This window comes from Strix aluco, chromosome 17 (genome assembly GCF_031877795.1).
Source record: "Strix aluco isolate bStrAlu1 chromosome 17, bStrAlu1.hap1, whole genome shotgun sequence".
Classification (NCBI taxonomy): domain Eukaryota; kingdom Metazoa; phylum Chordata; class Aves; order Strigiformes; family Strigidae; genus Strix; species Strix aluco.
The window spans coordinates 5,634,965-5,654,022 of NC_133947.1; the positions used below are offsets into that span (position 1 = coordinate 5,634,965).

The 19,058-nt window shown below is 43.4% G+C and overlaps 1 protein-coding gene across 3 annotated transcripts in view; it reads right to left on the bottom strand.

The window, feature by feature from the left end:
• GNAS (GNAS complex locus) overlaps positions 1-19,058 on the bottom strand; it is a 159,309-nt gene that overhangs the window by 90,128 nt on the left and 50,123 nt on the right. Inside the window, exons 1-2 of one of the 3 annotated variants that reach the window (XM_074843106.1) lie at positions 9,609-10,807; positions 5,553-5,625 (exon numbers count right to left, since the gene is read on the bottom strand). In XM_074843106.1, coding sequence (XP_074699207.1) covers positions 5,553-5,625; positions 9,609-9,747 — 212 coding nt within the window. In that variant the 5' untranslated portion in view covers positions 9,748-10,807. Of the gene's footprint in view, positions 1-5,552; positions 5,626-8,605; positions 8,661-9,608; positions 10,808-19,058 lie in introns of those variants that run through there. The other 2 variants (XM_074843107.1, XM_074843105.1) reach the window with 2 other exon arrangements.

Genomic DNA, 19,058 nt, shown 5'->3' on the forward strand with positions numbered 1-19,058 from the left:
GGCAAGATACCACAAGAAACTTGAAAAACTCAAAACCTGGAAACTTTTTTTTCCTTTTTTTCTTTATAACATAACAAAGTATTAATGCTCCATTGAGGTCAGGTTTACTTTTTCACAGAATGGAATTTTCCCCTTTACAGAAGTAAAAGTATTTCCAAAGAAAAGATAATTTCAAGCACATAAACACAACATTAAACACCCTAACAATTAAGGAATTTCTTGTCTGCTTAGGGTGTTTAACGTCACAAGATATTGCCTCCCATTTCTTTCAAGTTGATGGAAGTTATATTTAACTTGCATAAACTTTTACAAGCTATATGCAGCATTCAGTTCTTAATCATAGTATTTATTCATTGTTGGTATATTCTTGTCTTTTGACAAATCTCAATTACACAACTGTACCAGTTCTTAGGACAAAACCTAAAATAGACTGAAATACATACCTTGCTCCCCTCTCCGCCCACACCTGCACTTTATGTTATACAGCACAAATTTTGATCAAAACCCCTAACTAGTTGTTCAGTTGGAATGGAACTTTTCATAGTCTTGAACAGACATGTACACACAAAGTTTCCAGCACAGTAACACCTCATCTGTCAGTCCTGGAACAGGAGCCGAGGGAAAAAAAATGCTCTCTGCCTCAAATCAGCAGAAGTCTCCTGATACACATCATGATGCAAAGAAAGAAAGAAAGAAAGAGACGGGAAGGGAAATCACATACACCAAGCCCCACACCCTCCAATTTTCAATGTTACTCAAACACCAGGAAAAAAATATTTTTGTTGACAGAGTAAAATACAATAAAGTCAGTTTGTTTCTTGGCAAGAAACTGATGTGACCATTCTAAAAACCAAATGGTATTGGTACACAAATCTAAAGGAACTGTAAAGAGAGCAATAATGTTTGTGCATACAAACTAGTATTAGCCATTAGGAGGGAATTCATTATTTTAAAAGACTTAGTTATAAAAATTATGCTTTCCTCACTCATAACATTAACTTCCCTTCCATAAAATCACACACATAAAAAGACAACAAAGTTAGAAAACAAAACACAGTATCAGCTGGCAGAAGAGTAAAGTTACAAAGACAGAAGTAATTTCAGTCATAAAAGAGATTGACACTGACCAATGTGGCTAGATAACATCATTTACTGGTTTATGTGAAATAACGGTGGTACTGGAATGCAACTTTTGGTGGATGAGATGCATAAAGAAAATACTGGAAAGCATTAATGACTACTCTTCCTTCCTCACAAACTACTAAATCTAGGTAAGAAAAGAGATAAAGTTCCAAGCCTTTAAGAGGGCAACTTGGCTTTCTTAACTTCCTCACTAAGAGAAAGTAATTTTTAAAAGTACAAGAGACATACAAATACATTTATCATCTAGGTCTTGAAAATAAAGCTATTCAGTTCTGCTTCTGCCATCATCATTAACAGATTTGATAAACATACAAACTCCTATTCAAACACTTCAACATACTAGTTTAAGAAAGTGTCATCATTATACAATATCATTTGGGTAACTGAAGCTGAGAAGCATTATCTGAAATTCCCTATATCATCAAGACTTCCTGAATCATAAATACAATCCAAACTTACTAATCACAAAGGCACATTCCCCTTATTTGTCAATCTTTGTAGTGGATTTCATAAGTCACATTTCAACAATTTACATCTAAATAATTCTGCTTGTCACAGTTTTTCCCATGACACTTCAAAATTGTCTATCACCCTTGCCAATTTCCCACTTTCTAAAATCGTCCATGACAATGACCCTCTCCTTACAGTCTGTCAGCCAAACCCACAGCCATCACAGAGGGGAAAGATGACTTAAAAAAAAAAAAAAAGTCAGTGAAAGGCCATCATCTTGGAAGCAAAGAACCCTAGACTCAAGATAACACAGAAAACCTTTCTGGTTCATAAGGACTGGCATCTGAACTTCTGCACAGCAAAAACCAGAAGGTTTTCATTCCACTTTATCAGTAGATGCTACAGTATGTAAGAGCGGAGACCTACTCCTCTGGAACAGCCTCATGAAAAGACAGTTGAAGTGTTGAGGAGGGAGGGAGGGAAGGAAAGGAAGGGAAGTCACAGGTTTCCTGCTATTACAAGCCAAATTTAAACCCTTTTTACATCACAAGGGGCTCTGTTGTTGGCAGTGATGCAAAGAGTAGAAAACTTGGTCTTCGTTATGCTTAAACACAGCTCTTCCACGTTAAAGATGAGGAACACCAGAAGAATACTGTGGGGAAGCTACACTCCTGTTATTTATGAAATTTTTGTAGGAAAATGTCAGATGATGGCATGGTCAACTGAAGCCATCCTGCAAGAGCTGGAATCCAGCTAAGCCCTTCCAAAGCTCCATCCAGAAAAACCCGTGCTTTAGACCATGCCTTGCTTCTCCAATATTCTACTCCGCTTACCAATGCCACAGCGCTGTTACTTCCCACGTGCCACCTTCACAACAGGAACAAACAAAAAAATATTTCTGTCTCTAACTCAACTACAGATTATAGAAGAAACATTGAAAAAATTTTAAACAGTCTTTACTGTAGTTAACTTAGCTAGAACTTTAACCACCTTCAAATTCACCTCAGCATTGTTAACTATTAAGCACATTAATTACCTGGAACACTTGATTCCATACAGTTCCTCAAATAATTAATTAGCTAAAGAGATCAAGGATTGGAGTCCCAGAGGAAATTCTTCTAGTTTTGTAGAACTACATAGATTTCACCTTGTTAAATGCTACAACAATTCACCTAAATGCACATGACAACTGCCTCTTCACCTATTTAGGGGCGGAATCCTAAAACAAAACAAATAAAAAATCCTTACACTCACTGAAGGAAGCTAGTCCATTCAGCACTGGATATCCCTGTTCAGTCACCAGAAGTGAAGAAGAGTATTTGAGTAACACTAAATAAAAACTTTTGATTCCCTTGTTTGTAGCACATTCGACATCTTTCGTAACAGGTATCCTCTTTCTGCTTCAAACGTTAATTATCAGAAGGCAACCAAATCAAAGGCAAACAAGTTTTAGACAGGACTTTAAACTGGATTTCTTTCAAGCCACATGAATAAGCCGCACCAACAGAAATAATTCAAAACTACAGTTATGTACATAGACACCAATATTAAAAAATGTCTGTTCATCTCCAGCACGCTACAGTTTTCACAACCTCTCTGCTGTTATTCATCACATCAACCGTGGTGTTGTATGCAAACATGTTTATGTTCTAGAACAACTGAGTAAGAACATTAAGAGAAGTCACGCTTTACTTTTCCTACCCCTTCAAAAAAACCTCTATGCTATCTCTCTCATTAGGTGAATCCCACATCATTTTTCCACAAGGTAAGTAGGGCAGAAAGGGAACGAATCGGGCAAAAAGGTTGGCAGGGAAAGCAGGACAATGCAGGGAACAGTTAGTTACTCTGAAGAAAATACAAGTCACTTAAGGACTAGCATTGAACTTGCAAGAATGTCACATCACTGAAAAACAGCCTACTCCCCCCTGTAAAGCATATGTTATGATCTACTGGTATTTTTTGGCAACAAAAACTTAAAACTAGATGCATTATAACTTACTTCTTGTACATTTAACACATACCACTTTCAAATTTGATTTTTCTGCACCTGAATGTTCTAATACATGTGACCCACAAAAGGACAAGCACAGAGGCCTGACTGCAAGACAATATGCCATGGGGTGGACAACCTATGGTTCCTGAGCTGCATGCAGCTCCCCCACAATTCACGCGTGGCTCCCACACCAGTGTATGCTATGTGACTGGGAGCAGGGCTGTGCTGGCATAGGGGTAACCCAGATCCCTTGCTATGAGAAGGCAGAAGCCAGCAGAGGCTCCGGAGGGCAAACTTGCCATGTTGCCCTGGAATACAGTTGCATGCTCAGCTGAGCCCCAACCTACAACACAGAAGTGAGATACTCGAGGAACGCATCGCTGTTGCAAATCTCAGTGTGTCCCAGTCCCTTCTCAGCTCTGCAGGGCTTGTATAATGTGTTCCTGGGCTCCTGATTTCGCACAAATTTGGATATGCAGCTTGCAGGGTTAAGAAGGTTATCTACGCGTGTAATACACCATTCATTACACAGCAGCAACATCTCTTTAGGAGCATCTGTACACTTTGAAAACTTAGAAGTGTGTTGGTTAAATGGATTGATATTTTTAAAGGTGCCAGGGATCCTTGACTTCCACTTTCATTGATGAACTTTTTACTTGGCACCTAATGTTGAGAGCTGCTACATCAAAGTCAAGTCACGCAAATCTTTTAAGTCACTCAAGTCTTTTAAGAGTTCTTTAGTAACAAGAGCAGCCAAAATTATAAGACAGTAACAGTATGCAATAACAGGATGCAGGACTGGGCACTTATGAAAAAGAGTTGCCCTGGATAAAGAAAATATTCCCTATAAAGAGGAGCTAAAAACATGTAGCACAGAATGTAATTTATTATGAATCAGTCTGAACTTTCTTCCAAAAGACTGTGTACCTTATCCTGAACTAGCATTTGGGATTAGGAAGAAGTATTGTCCAGGCTCCTTGGCTAAACTTTTAGCTCAGACATTCTTACTAAAGAATTAACTGCTGAAAGACTAGTGAAAGCTTAATCTTCCCAAAAAGGCAGGATTCACAGAACAGGTGATACTACTAGAAGCTAGGGGATGCTAATACAAAATAGGTTTGAAAACAAGAAAGACAAAACCCAGTAATATAAACTAAAAAAATTAAACACAGAGAATAAGCTCTGAAATTCCAACACCTTAATTCCATTAGAATTAATTTATCAGGTTTTGCTATACACACACATCCCAACAGACACTTGCAAATGTAAACTAACATGCAGAAGAATCTCTTCCTGCTCCCTAGCACGGTTAGATGAAAAGTTAGCAAACACAAAGCTTTCTCAGACAAAAAAATAATTTCCATTTTCCCTTCTCCCAATGCCATTCCCCTTCTCACAACTATCAAAGAACTGAACAGATTTTAAGTGTAAACAAGAAAAGCTTTTAGAAACGTAATTTAACAAACATCTGGACAAGCAAACACAACAGAGAGCAAAGAAAATCTGACCTGTTACCCCCAAAATTCATAGTACAGTCTCATTTTGTGAGGAGACAGAAACAAAAGCCTTACTAGCTCTAAATAAAGAAAACTGCATTCATTTTGTACACTAACAGGAGGTATGTTTACAGCAGTATGAATCAATGTGCTTAGCAGAGGTAAATCAGTGTCAGCCATGTTGTGAAAGAAACTGCAGTTAAAAAAAAAAGCACAAAACTTAAGCCTTAATCAAATCAGCTATACTGAACCTTGATATAAATAATTTTATACTGTTAGCTCTTATTATTGGTGCATGACTTCTTCAAGTTAATGTCTATTAATCTCATCTAAAAATACACATCCAAATTCTAGAGACCATGAAACAGTAGCAAAAAGAAAATATACCAAGATATAAACCAGCAGCAGTGACTACTGTGCGGTGCACAGACATAAGGTAGGTTGTAAAGTGAAAAAGCAAATGCACTTACTCAGCATTAAATCCATTCACATGCAAGATCCTCATCTGTTTGACTATTGTGCTTTTACCGGATTCACCAGCACCTAGAAAATGAAAGTAAATCAATTTCAGAAGGAAGCATGAGTGATGAAGGGACACACTAGAATTTGTTCTTCAGGGTAAAATCGAGAAAGTTGGTTTTCTCAGTGCAAGCGTGAAAAGCGAAAGAAAAAGAAATAATTGCCACTGGAAACTTCAGTTGTAGCTAAAAATAAATGTCCAGCTCAAGTCATGTGTCAGATCTGAATCTTGGATCATTTCACTGTCCATTTTTCCAGTGTCAACGTTAAAAGCAGATTGCAGGGTTTGGAAGGAAAAAGGACAACTTCAACACTTTATAGAGAACAAGACAGGGAACGTCAAAATCTGCTTGCGTTGTCACTACTATCTGATGGAGAGAAAGACTGACTGAAGCCCATATTAAACTCAAGCATTTTCGTTAGATCCTGAAAATATTTCAAGTTTGGCTGTGGTTATCATCACCCAGTCAAAAGACTGTAACTTAAATCACAAGAAATAAAATATGTGAATACTCACATCTGAAAAAGGAAGGCATCCCTTTAAGCCTCCACCCACAAAGCTACAGAAACCTCCTTCTCCAATTTGTGTCTTGTAAGCAACCTCCCACCCCCTCTACGTGTTCCAAATCAATCATATATGCAACGAGACACAAAGACCACCTTTTGTGGCCGCATGCTCCAAACAGCCCCCTGCAGCTCTCCTCTGATTCCCTTATATACCTGCGGCACAAAAAACCCGCTCCACTTTACTCCAGTTTCCATAAGTAGATGTATGCTATTTCTGCTGTGCTGCACGGATGCCAGTGCACAGGGCAACCCATCTGCCTATAGTACCCGTTTTTCCATGCATGCTAAAAAGACTCGAACAGCAGCATTTAATTGAGCTGCTCCACGCTGGCAGATCAGTAGCTTTCTATATAAAGCAAACATATTTTTGCTAGAGTAGTATCATAACCTGGCAAAATTTAGAAAGATTCCCCTTCACATCTCCTGGCTACTCATTTGTTCCTCTCATTAGCCTATGTCTCAACAACAGAAAATGTATGTCTATGGCAGAATGGGCAGGGAGGTACAGTTTGTATTTATAGGATGCCAGGCCTCTGCTAGCACACACTGACAGCACAACCCTCCATTTTGAGCCTCATGTTCAAAACTGTATTTTAGCAGTTATATTTCAAAGTTCATTTTCTGACAAACGCGTTCCCCTCTGCTTTTTCCCTTCTTTCCTTCTCCCTCATGAATTCCTAATAGTCCTGCTCTTCTCTCCATAAAACCTGCCTGCATGTTTTGCCACCTTCTTACCAGAGCCCTACTCCTTTTTCCTCTCCTTGCTCACTGATGTTTTGTAAGTATTAAGAGAGCAGTTTTTATTTACAAGTCTTATGCAAGCACCATTTCTCTCCTAAACTACTAATTTATAACATACACACTCTATCTTCAGGCATACTGCACCACACAATAAAGACAGGTGGCAAAACTAATCAAAAATTAGTATCTCAGGTTAAAATAGAGACTAAGTCCTGTTCATAACTAAGAATTATTCAGGAGTAGCAGTATATGCTGTAGTCATATTTCCATTCAGAATAATTAATAACAAATTTTCAGCTGTAACTCTAAAATCATCTCTTATATTTACAAGCATTGGGAATCAAAATCTTTACTTCACTTAGGCCAAGAACGGGGGTATAAACCCCCCCCATTTGCTATAAACACATACAGTTTGGTATTGGCATACCTGCTGGGTTCTCTGGATCAGGTACAGTACCAGTGAGCCAAAATGAAGTATAACATCTAAATTTCTGAATAAGTCTGCATCTATATTTGCCTACTCGTTAAGCCCTATTCTTACCAACAATTATGCATACATTCAACCTCACCAAGGAGTGTTCCATTAATTTCAGTGAGAGCGCTCGTGGCAGAAGGGGCAAGCACGTGTACAGCAGTGGGGCCTACAAAGAGCAGTATAAACCTGTTAGAATATTTAGCAGCTCTTCTTTGTGTTACTTGAATACAATGTGAAAATGTTAAGAATACTTTCAAAGGACTTTTTTTTTTATTTCACGTGCCTTATAAAGTAAACATAACATAGTAATAGGGACATGAGGTTTTTTTATTTTTTACCAGTGAGTTTGTGTTATAGACTGTCCACAATTCATGACTGTTAGAGGCTGTAGCAGCTGAATTATCACTTTAAAATACACGCACACAGATGACTTTACAGTCATTGTTAAACACCCACAAATTTTTGTTTACCAGTATCTAAACTATTTTTCAGCCACCAAAACTAAAGAAAGCAGAAAGAAAACCCAGGCGAGCCCATCATGTTTCTGTTTTCTGAAATTCTGCCTCTTACGGAAGTAACCCATCTGATGACAAATGGGTTCTACGTATCTATGTAATGTTCGGCCTGAGATCTGGAAGTACAAGACATTCCCCAATAGCTGAAGTCCAAATTACCCTGTTAAAGGATTTCTGCTGGAGCCCTGGCAGACTCCTCAGTGCTGCAGGTGCTGCTATAGCCCCAGTCACTCTCCATTTATGTTGAGACTCTTTCTTCAAATCAGTATTTGAAAGATTTCACCGGTAAGAGTACACTTCCAAATTCACAACCTTCAAAAATTCTTTTTTTTTCTTTCCCCCAATTACGGTTGTTTCACACCAGAACTGAGTCAGCTCCCTGAGGCCTGGCCTCTGCTCCACGCTAAAACCCCTGCATAACGTGCGCAAGCGGTCCCTCGGCATGACCAAAACAACCGAGATCTCATAACTGCATCTTATTTTAAAACGCTACTTTAAAATACTTTGAAATAATGAGTCTGACAAACATTTTCTCGACCTCTCCGGTAACGATTTTTGAACCTGCCCCCCCTTCCTTGAAGCCATAAGCTGCATTTCTAAATGTATCTCCTGAAAAACATGACACATGCAGGTAACCTAAATTAACCGCTGAAACAATACCTGAAACCAAGATGCAAACGTCCCCCTCCCTCCAAACGCGAGATACCTTAATTAATGGTGCCACAGCAGCGAGCCTAACGAGCCTGCCGGGGGACGGAGGACGCCCCGCCACCCGCCCGCTCCCGGCCCGGCCCTGGCGCTGCTCCCCCCGCCACAGGCACGGAGCTCCCTCGCCCCCAACGCCGGCCGCCGCGCTTCCCTCCGGGACCGACATCCTCCCTCCGTTTCCCCCAAACGATTCCCCGACTTCCTCCCCTTCCTCTTCCTCCTCTCCCCGGCCTGGCCGCACGTTCCTCGGCAAGCCCTTGCCCCAGCCCCCGGCGAGGGGAGCGCCTCGGGCCGGCCGAGCCCCGGCCGCCTCCCCCGCCCGGCCCCCGGCTCCCGCCAGGCCGCGGTGACCGGCCCTGCCCGCGGCAGCTGCTCCGCGCTCCGCACGCCCGGGGCAGGCCCGCCGCCCCTGTCAGCGCCCTGCCCTGTTTATCTCCCAGGTTCCCCCTCGGGCCCGACGCTCCCGCGCCCCTCGCCGGCGGCCGGCCCGGCATCCCCGGCCACCTCCTCACGCTCGGCCCCGAGGCCCCGCTCCCCGCTCTGCCCCGGCGGCGGGGCGCTGCCCCCGCGGGCGGAGAGCGGCGCCGAGCCGCAGCCCCGTACCTGCGGGGCCTTGCCCCCGGGCCCCCTCCCGGCGGCGCCCCGGGTGGTGCCCGAGACCTCCCCCACCGCCGCCAGGCCGAGGAGCCCGGCAGGCTCCTCCGGACCGCGACCGGTCTCCTCAGCGCCCCCGGGCCCACCTCCCCGGGCGCTAGCGGATCCCGGCGGGAGCGGGCTCGCCGGCCGCCCCCCCCCCCAACCCCGGGCCCCGCGGAACGGGTGGGCCCTGCGGCTCCGCTCCCCCCCGGGCCCCACCTCTCCCTCAGGCCTCCCCGTGCCCGGGCAGGGGGCCGGTGCGCGGCCCCACCGCCCTCCCCCCTGCCCTCCCCCCCGGCGGGGAGGGGACGGCCGCCGGCCCCCGGCCCGCTGCCCCGGTGCCGCGCTGCCCGCGGCCCCCTTACCCAGCAGGAGGAGCCGGTGCGTGGCCCTATAGACCTGCTTGTCCTTCTGCAGCTGCTTCTCGATCTTCTTGTTGGCCTCCCGCTGCGCCTTCTCCTCGTTGCGCTGATCCTCCGTCTTGCTGTTCCCTAAACAGCCCATCTTGGGGAGGGGGAGGCAGGGGACGCGGGGCGAGGGGACGGGAGGCGGCCGGGGCTGCCGGGGGGAGGGAGGGAGGGAGGCACTCTCCCGGGCTCCCTTCTTCTTCCTCCTCCTCCTCCTCCTCCCCCCCTACTCGCTGCTGTGGCGGCCGCTGCCCAGAGCCAGAGACATGGAGAGAGCCGAGCCCGGAGCCAGCCAAGGGGGGGCCGATGGCGATGACTTTGCTGCTGCTCCGCCGGGCCTCCTCCCCGGCAGCTGCAGCTGCTTCTCCTCCCCCGCCCCCCCGCTCAGCCCCGCGCCGATCCCCTCAGCGCACCTTTTCCCGGGGGGGTGGCGGCAGGGCCCGATGCGGAGCGATCCGCGGGGATCTCCGCGCCCCCGGCCGGGCCGCCGGCTCCTCTAGAGGGAACAGAAATGCCCCCCCCCGCGCCGCACGCACAGGAACAAATCCAGCTTCAGTGCCACCCCCAGAAAAAAAAAAAAAAATAAAAAATAATCCTCTTTAGATCCAAAGGCACGGGCTCCAGGCGCGGAAACCTCCCCAAATCCTCGGCGGGGAGGATCGGGAAATGTCTCTTCCTCGCCTCTCCCCCCGCGCCGACGGGCAGCAGCGCCGAGAGGGTCACGCCAGCCCCGGCTCTCGGCGGAGGTCGGGTCCCCTTCCCTCGCCGGGCGCCGCAGCTCCTCGCCCTCCAGCCGCCGCGGGTCCTTCCTCCCTCACCGGGGCGGGGGGGTCCAATCCAAGCCCCCCCCCCTTTCTTTCCCCCCCCCCTTTTTTTTTTTTTTTCCTCTCTTTGCTGCTGCTTTTTCACATTAGGTTTCTAGGCGGCTGAATCCTTTCGGCTTCTCCAGCGAGTGGGGAGCGGGGGGAGAAAAAAAAAAAAGCCCGTTTGGTCTCTCCCCCCGAGCAAAACCTGTCCCTTACGGGAGGATTTTTCCCCGTCTAATTTTTCCTGCTCTCTCCCGCATTTCCACCCCCCCCCTTTTTTTTTTTTTTTTTTTTTTTTTTTTTTTTTCCTTCCCCCTATTGAGCTGCACCGAGGCGGCAGAGCGGCGGGGTGGGGCAAGCAGGCCCACACTGAACCCTGGGAGCGGGGCCGCTCACATGACAGCCCGCGTCAGCCCGCGCCGCCGCCGGCGCCCTCTTCGAACCGGCCCCGGTGGCGCAGGGGCCCCGCTCCGCGCCGGCGGGTGCTGCCGCGCAGGGGAGCCCCGGGATAGCCTGGGAGTCTCCTGCAGGGTACCGGCACCAACCGCCCCCCTCCCCGTGCCCTCGGACCGGGAGCCGCGGGCACCGCAGACGCTCTGACGGCGAGCGGTCGTTAGGAAGGGCTTTTCGGGATGAGAGCAGCCGAGGAAAATATTTACAGTTGGGGTTTAAAGTTAACAGAATTCTGAATCAATCTGAACGGAGTCCTGTCCCGAGGCACTTCAGACTACACTTGAAAATAATTACTGCAGAAGTCACTGTACTAAATACTTATGTATGTAGATATTTATACATTTTCTCAATTGATCAACTCTGAATATCCAACTACTGACCTACAGAACGATCCAGCAGACGCTGATCTCCATGAATTAATTTTTACCAGTGCGGGTATTTCTGGGCGTTGGGCAGCTCCCTCGCCCACAACGTGATCCACGGGGTGCTGGGCCCCGGCGAGCAACTACCAAGTTATGCTGAGTGGACAGGGGAGTACAACTTGATGCATGCAGTTGCTCCTGTGTATGGTTTTGCCAGCTATCTAGCTCCATTTTGTTTTCTAAAATATTTTTTTGAAACCTCATCACATAAATTACCTACTAGTTTTCAGGCACAAGCTTATCAGCCACATCTGGAAAACAAAGATTGGTGCTTTGCTCTTTGTAAAACCTGGTTCCCTAAAACACACCAGCAGTTTTTCTCTACCCCCGAGATTAGTGAAATGTCCTTTACTATACATAGATTATTTATCTTCATTTGCAAAATTCAACTATCTACAACGTTACTCCCATGAACACACCTTCTTACATCATCCAGTTACTATATTTAGAACCACCTACAGTAAAACAATTATGTAAATAGAGCAAACAACTAGAAGGTCACAGTTAGTGTCATCAGATACATCTGTTGAGTTGCCCTTGCTGAAAGAGGGGTGGGCCTCAGGAGAAATGGGGACTACCACCACCAAATCTTGGTCTTTGTGCAAGTTATTGGCACTTCCAGTCTATTCTTAAATGCCACAACTTTGGGGTACACGGAACCCAAGAGCTTTGGAGTCTGTGGAGACTCTTACTCACTTCTCCAGGTGTTTTAGGCTAAGGTAGTTTTAAAAGGTCTTAGACTTGGCTCAGCAATGCCCAGATTCTTCTGAAGCAAAGACTACAATAATTCCTCGTATCTTTTATAGGTCTTTTATTTATTTGTATTGTTTCCATGTAATATACATTATTCAAATATATTTTAACTGTGGCGTTTACAAGGCATAAGGACTTAATAAAGCAGAATTCAGACTGAAAATTATAAAAACTCATAGCTTTTATATGGTCGCAGGTAGGAAGAGAATGCAGAAATGCCAGTATCTGCCACCTCATGCAGCAAGGCTCCAGGCTTTGCTTTCCTCTGGGTCCCAGCTGGGGGGGGAAGGGAACCTATCTCAGGCTCCAAACACAAAGGAATTCACAAACAAGATAAAAATTATTGCTGGAGATATACAAAAGGCTACAATCTTTCTGAAAGGTGAGTGACATTAGTGTAGGGAAAGGGGAGTGGTAAATATGCCAAAGCATCCACCAACAAGGCAGTCATTGCTGTGTAAATGCTGTTGTCCAGCAGCGCATGCCCATCCCTGTCCCAAACACAGACCAGGATGGGTTCAGCGAGGTTAAACTCTAACAGTCATCAGCCACCGTGCTGGGGCACAGGAACTGCTGCCCTCCTGGTACATATACCCTGTGCCTCTGTCTCTTTAGGCTGAACAAAGCATGAGGTAGTTGAAAAGGCGAAACACACTCAGCTAATTCACAAACTCCCAGTTAACTCACGACAGAATTAAGAATTAGCTCCTTGTATTACACGTTATTCAAGTGTGAAGGTGTCAAAAGCTACAGAAAACAAAAAGGTTTAACAATTTGGGAGGTTTCTATCAGCAATTACAGACTGCTTTTTGTCTTTCTGAAATACAACAGGACATAAAGCACCAACCATATGTTCCAAACCCATCAAATTGCCATGATTTTTTTCTAGTGCTGTCCTGATTAAGAGAGCATCATTTGAAGAACAAGCATACCAATACATGAGCTGATCTCACTCTTTTTTTGTTTAAATAACATACTGCTGCTGATGTGTCTTTAGAGCAAATTGTGTTTCTTATCTGGAACTAGTTGCATTAGCTTCCATCTTGTAAAAATCCATGAACTTCAGTCTCATGAGACTCCTGCCATCAGAAAGGTAGGTGCAGGCAAAATCTGACCCCTAACTCATCATAAAATTAAAGCTCACTTCTGAAGAACCTGCAGTCTTCGGAACAAAAAAATGCAAAGGTAAGTAACTATATGTATGGGGACAGTGCCTCTGTGATAGAAGTCTAACTATTTGAGGCTTGAAAATACTCAAAGAGGGTGTTAAAGGACACTGCTGCATACTAAGCAGAAATATTTTCCAAAAATACAACGTAACATGAACATGGAAGTGGCCGTAAGAGACATTAGAAGACTTATGTCTATTGACTCAATCCTGCACTATTTAAATTAATGGAAGATAAGAGTTTACACACAGAAGATTGTGAGCATAGCACACTTACAGATGAAATTCAAATAGATTGATATTCCTTCTGTGTCTGAATATAACAGCTAACAGCCCCAGATTCTGTTGCTTCTTTTTTTTTTTTTTTTTTTTTTAGTCTAAAGTAAATGCAAAGACTCTGAGACCCCACTATGCATCTTAGCTTAAGGATTTAACATAAAGAACAGGGGGTTTGGCAGTGTGAAACAATATTCTGCTGTTTCACTTCTCAAACCAGAAAAGATCTCACAAGGAGAGGCAGCAGGATAATAATATTTCAATGGGATATTTGTGGATGTGTGTAGGAAAGTTTTATATATCTATAATCCATTTCAGTCCACTTGATAACTTTAGTTAATGACTTTTTAATTCCATTAGCCTAACTTCTATTACATTCCAATGAAAATCATCAGATCTCTTAATTTTCTTATTTTTTTTGGAAAGGGGAATTTCATTTTTCCTCCACAGCTTTTGCCCCCAAAACTACTGTCTGGTGTCTGAGAGTGAGGGAAGATTTCTAACAATAGCCCAATCCTGTAAATAAACATATACTCTATTGAAGTGTATAATTTATGCAGACTTTACTCTTCCTAGCTAGGACAACTATATTAGCTTGATTTAAAAATGGTTAAAAAGATTTAGATGTAAAGTAGAAGTAGACTATCAATAACTGTACAAGTGAGAGAGAACTTGTTGAAAAGTACATGTCCCTTACGCTTCCCTCACCCTATACTCATAAAACTTCTGTCCTTTTAAGATTTACATATAATAGCTATCAGTATAATCACTCAAAAGGACCTCAAGAAAAATACAATCTTTTTCCTATTTTAATATATTTATATTTGACAGACCATTGCATATATTTTAACGCCTTTTCCTTGTGGTAGCCTCCCTTATTGTGCATGAGGATATTCACACTTGCATAGGTAAGACACAAGGAAATACTGTTGTAAAAATCACAAACATTGGCTGGACAATGTAGATGCAAGAGTTGTTTTGGAGTTACTATTTTCTTAACAAAGTAGACTTTTGAGCCTGTTGAAAAAACACTTTTGAGACACATACTTCATGTCATTCCATTCTTTTCTCTTTCTAACCGAATGGATAAAACTTTCTGCTTACAATTCTGGTGTTGCATCAGTTTTGCTCTCAATCGATCAGAGTTAGGCTCTGAATTCACTTGAGTTACTCTTTTGTTTTTACAGGTGATTATGAGACCCAGATCAGGATGTCCATCTTACACCACAGATGCCTTCCAAACCCTCCAGGTAAAAAACCACCCTTATTTCCTGTTGCAAACAATTCACATTTGTTAGTAAGTTGAAGGTACTGAGCACTTTGGATGCCCCAGCCTCCAAAAAAAGAAATGGTTAATTAATTTTCAGATGGGACAGTTGTACAGTTTCTTAGGGGCTCACGCTGTCCACAGTGAACATGACCTCATAAACTTTTGGCCGTGAACTGTGGGGGTGGAGTTGTGACCAAACCAATGTGCTCATTTGGAAGGGAAGAGACAGACGACATCACGCTTGAGCATCCCTTAGCAACCAGATTGAAATGGCACTGCAGCTTTTGAGGAGGTTGTGAGCCTTCCTTGCCACTGGAATAGCCTGTATTTCAGTGCCTACCACAGCTGAGGAGACACAGCAGAGCAGACAAAATGTGTAGCTCAAAAAGTAAATGCGATAGTGGTGATCTAACTGTACAATTTCCTTGGTTTCTGTTTATAGGAAATAGCCTATTTTCAGCAAGTCTTTTTCATGGAAGGATATGGAGCTCAATTAATCTGGTGAACACATGAAACAAACGGTTCTTATAGCAACACCTTTATCTCTGATTTACTTTAGACTCTTTCCACTTGAAAACCCAGACTGTAAACTTTGTAACATTCCTCTCTATGATTATCAGGATGAACCCAAAGAGAGCTAGGCTTGCATGTGTGAAAAAAAAAACCAACAGAAAAATACTCTGATTTAAAGCTGTCAAGGAGTGGATCAGCGAACAACAAACCATGGGTCACTTCACTACAAACCTGAAAATGCAGTTACAGCCATGCATCTCCGTTATCTCCTCTCCCTAGTCCTCACATCTGTGAGACTGTTCCACTCCTAAGAGTTTGGGTCAGAGCTGCTAATCGTGTCAAAGTGAACTCTCAAGGGGAAGATGGTTTAATGTTTTTTCACTGAGAATCTGCAACCCTGTAATTCCCCCACAGCTGAATATATACTAGTGTAGGATAATGTCTGTACACTGCTTTCTTTAAAAAAAAAAAAAAAAAAATCTATGCATTCTTCTCCACTCTGCGATTCACTTGGAATTTATTATCTGTGTACATCTTTGTAAGAAATAAAGATTTTAGAGGTGTTAGAGGTTTTTTTTCCTGCTAAGGTTTTCAAGGGATTTAAAGTACTGGGAAAAAATAAACAGTGAGTGAATTTATATTAGAAAGGTGCAGAAGAAGTTCCCCCTGTGCATAGCACCTTTGAGGATTAAAATCTTATGCAGAATGAGAAGTAGCTGTGAAGTTTTAAGGAGCCTACATTACCCAATGCTTCATTTTGCTGTCCTACAAATTCACAGTGCCATGGCTGAGCAGTTCAAACAGACTTCCCTCTTTCAAAAGCAGGGATTATCTCTGGGACAGATTGACTCTTTCAGTTAAAGGACATTTTTTAATAGCACACACTGTATATTTTTGTGTATTGATACCTCTCTGGTTTGAAGTCTGTTAAAATTTTTAGCTTTAGAAATACAGAACTGTGGGCCTTCATCCTGGGCCATAGAAGTGACTGGTAGTTGAGCATCAAACCTATCAATCTCAATGTATTTAATCCCCAGTAAACTTGGTCTTTTAGTTATTTATATATAAGGATTAATTAAGGTTCTGATTTAGATTTAGATCAGTGCTGTTTTCATCTGCTTTGAACACTAAAACGGCTCCCGTGGCCTCTTACAGCGACTCAGGTCTGCTGCTCACGCTTTCCTTAGATGGAGGCATCCTCCACGAGCTATCGTCCTGCAAAATCCTTTGGACTCTTGGAAGAACGAAACTTGGTGATAAAAAGGGAGATGGTTTCAAAGTCTCCAAATTACCCTTTGACCTGCTAAACAAGGAACCCTTGAGTAATCTCAAACCCATTTAAAGGAGAAACAAACAAATTAAAGCCAAACAATAATCTCAAAAGGAAAAACAAAGCAAACAGATTAAAATTGGAGCAAGAATCCAGTGTGGGGTTTGTTTCAGCTGCTTCCTTTGCGGCAGCCAGAACAAAAATCACTTTAAAAAGCATTAAAAGGTAAACAAGGTAGGAAATTAAGCCATTATCAATCAAACCCAGGGAGGGCAAAGTAAAATGACAAGTTTGTCTGTCATATGGGAAAGAGTGAGCCTATCCAAATGCAATGAAATGAGCATTGTCAGAAAGAAATTAATGCATCACTAATGTATTCAAACAAAGAACAAACACAAAACACATAAGTTCAGATACTCCAAAACAAACAGGATGAAAAGGAGATACTTCCCTCTCTGGCAAAGAAGAAGAATTTTTCCATACAGAAATTCTAAACTTGAGAGGGATTTTTGTTTTGTTTTTAAATAAAAACAAGCCCAAAGTCTACTAATAGAATTAACCAAGACCTTCCTTTAAACCAAAGAAAAAAACCCCTTGCCTTCCTCCTTTCACTTCGAGGCTTTTCCTCAGAAAGATTAAAAAAGACTTCAGGGAACTCATGGAATTATGGAAATAACACACTGAGTAAGAGCTTTTCACCTACTAGCTTTTCTTGTTTTCTTGCAGGTTTTTTTCCTGATATTCCTTCTCACTACTCGTGCATTCTGCACTGCACTTTAAAAAAACCCCTCTCTTATGTAACAGAAGTAGCAGCACATCCTAGCTCTCCGCATAACACATATGGAATGACGATTACAAAAAAAAATTGGAACAAGTCTTTTCTCAGATTTAGTTTCAATATTTGTCAACATGCACTGCAGACCTACCCCTGACTGCAAACTTTTTTATAAAGAATTATTCTGCTTTAATCCTCGTTACGTTTGGGTCACAAAACCCACAGAGGCAGTAGTAGAGGAGGCTGTGTTTTCTAAATACCAGGTTATAGTTAGCTCCTGCAAAGAAGCACAAAACTCCCAAGCCTTCCTCCTGCCGAGGGGGTCAGCAGACGAGGAGAGGCTCCTGGCTTCACCTCCCCAGCACACAAGGCAGCCAACCAGCCCAGCACCAGCCACGGTTCCCACTGGAGTAGGGTGGGAGCTGGGGCCGTGCGTAGCTTAGGCTCAGCCTGACCCCGCCTGCTCTCCAGCAGCACGGTGAGCTATCCCTCCGCGCTAATATTATTTATTACTGACATTGCATTCTCATTTTATGGTGCATAACAGGAAGGGGAATAAGAGGATTGTTAAAATAGTTCTTGCTAAGTTGTCACACAGGTTTTAATGTGCTGTAAACATTCCTCTCTTTCTTTTACATTTTTTTAAATAGAATGACATTCAGGCTTTCACGCTCAAAATAACATTACATTTTAGTGCTAGCAAACCACAATACTCTCAATACCAGGAGCCATTGTTAGAGATGATCTGCAAGGAAAACCGAACTGTGATTCTGCTCCTCTGTCTCTTCACTGCTAAAGGCCTGAAAGTGTTCTCTTTCAGAAAGGGTACTGTCTCCCATTTTTTCCTTTAGATGGAAAAACGTTAAGCCTAGATCCTAAAATTACATACAGACACAATTATAGAATGGGGTCTTTTGTACCCTATTTTTCCTGGAAGAGTCTGGCTGTCTGGCAAACTAACAGCATCATTACTTCTTAAGTGCCTTGATGTTAAATTAGAGTGCCCCACACACCCTAGGGCAGTTGCAGAATTTAGACCCTTTCCCAGTGTTCCAAATAAGTCTTTCTGGTGGGTTTTTTTTATGTGTCTTAGGTTTTAGAAATGTATATAAAACAATCGATTATCTCCAAGTCTTTAGGTGTGCAATTAAAGGTTTCCCTTGTTGCTCTATCTCAGACAAAGCCAGGAAAGACATCCATTGCCAGGGCTGTGAGAACTAGACAGGAGTTGGGGTCTGGACCCAGCTCCAGCCCCAAGCTGGGTCAGTACCTGTGGTCCAACACTGGGATTTTGCCTCTGCCACATTAAAACCAGCAGAGATAAAGGATTATCCCCTCCTATGGACCCAGCCCAGGGGGATGCTCGGACCTGTTTGAACGCTCACAAAATGTCAGTGGAGAAGAGATGAGCATAGGGATCAAAGAGGGGAAGAGGATTCAGGTGATCTGATCTACCACAGATGGTTCGATCCAGCACAGCCACCAATCCATGCGTGACCTTGGATGAGCCACTTCTCCTTTCTGTGCCTCTTTTTCCAACTATCTTTTATCTGCCTCTCTCATACAGGTTGTAAGCTGTTCACTTCCAACATGTCTGCACACTATCGAGAATCAAGGGGCCCTGATCTCACTGGTGACCTTTAAGCGCTTCTGCTACATGTTTCATCATAAAATAATTATTCAAAAAGGAAACGATTTTTTT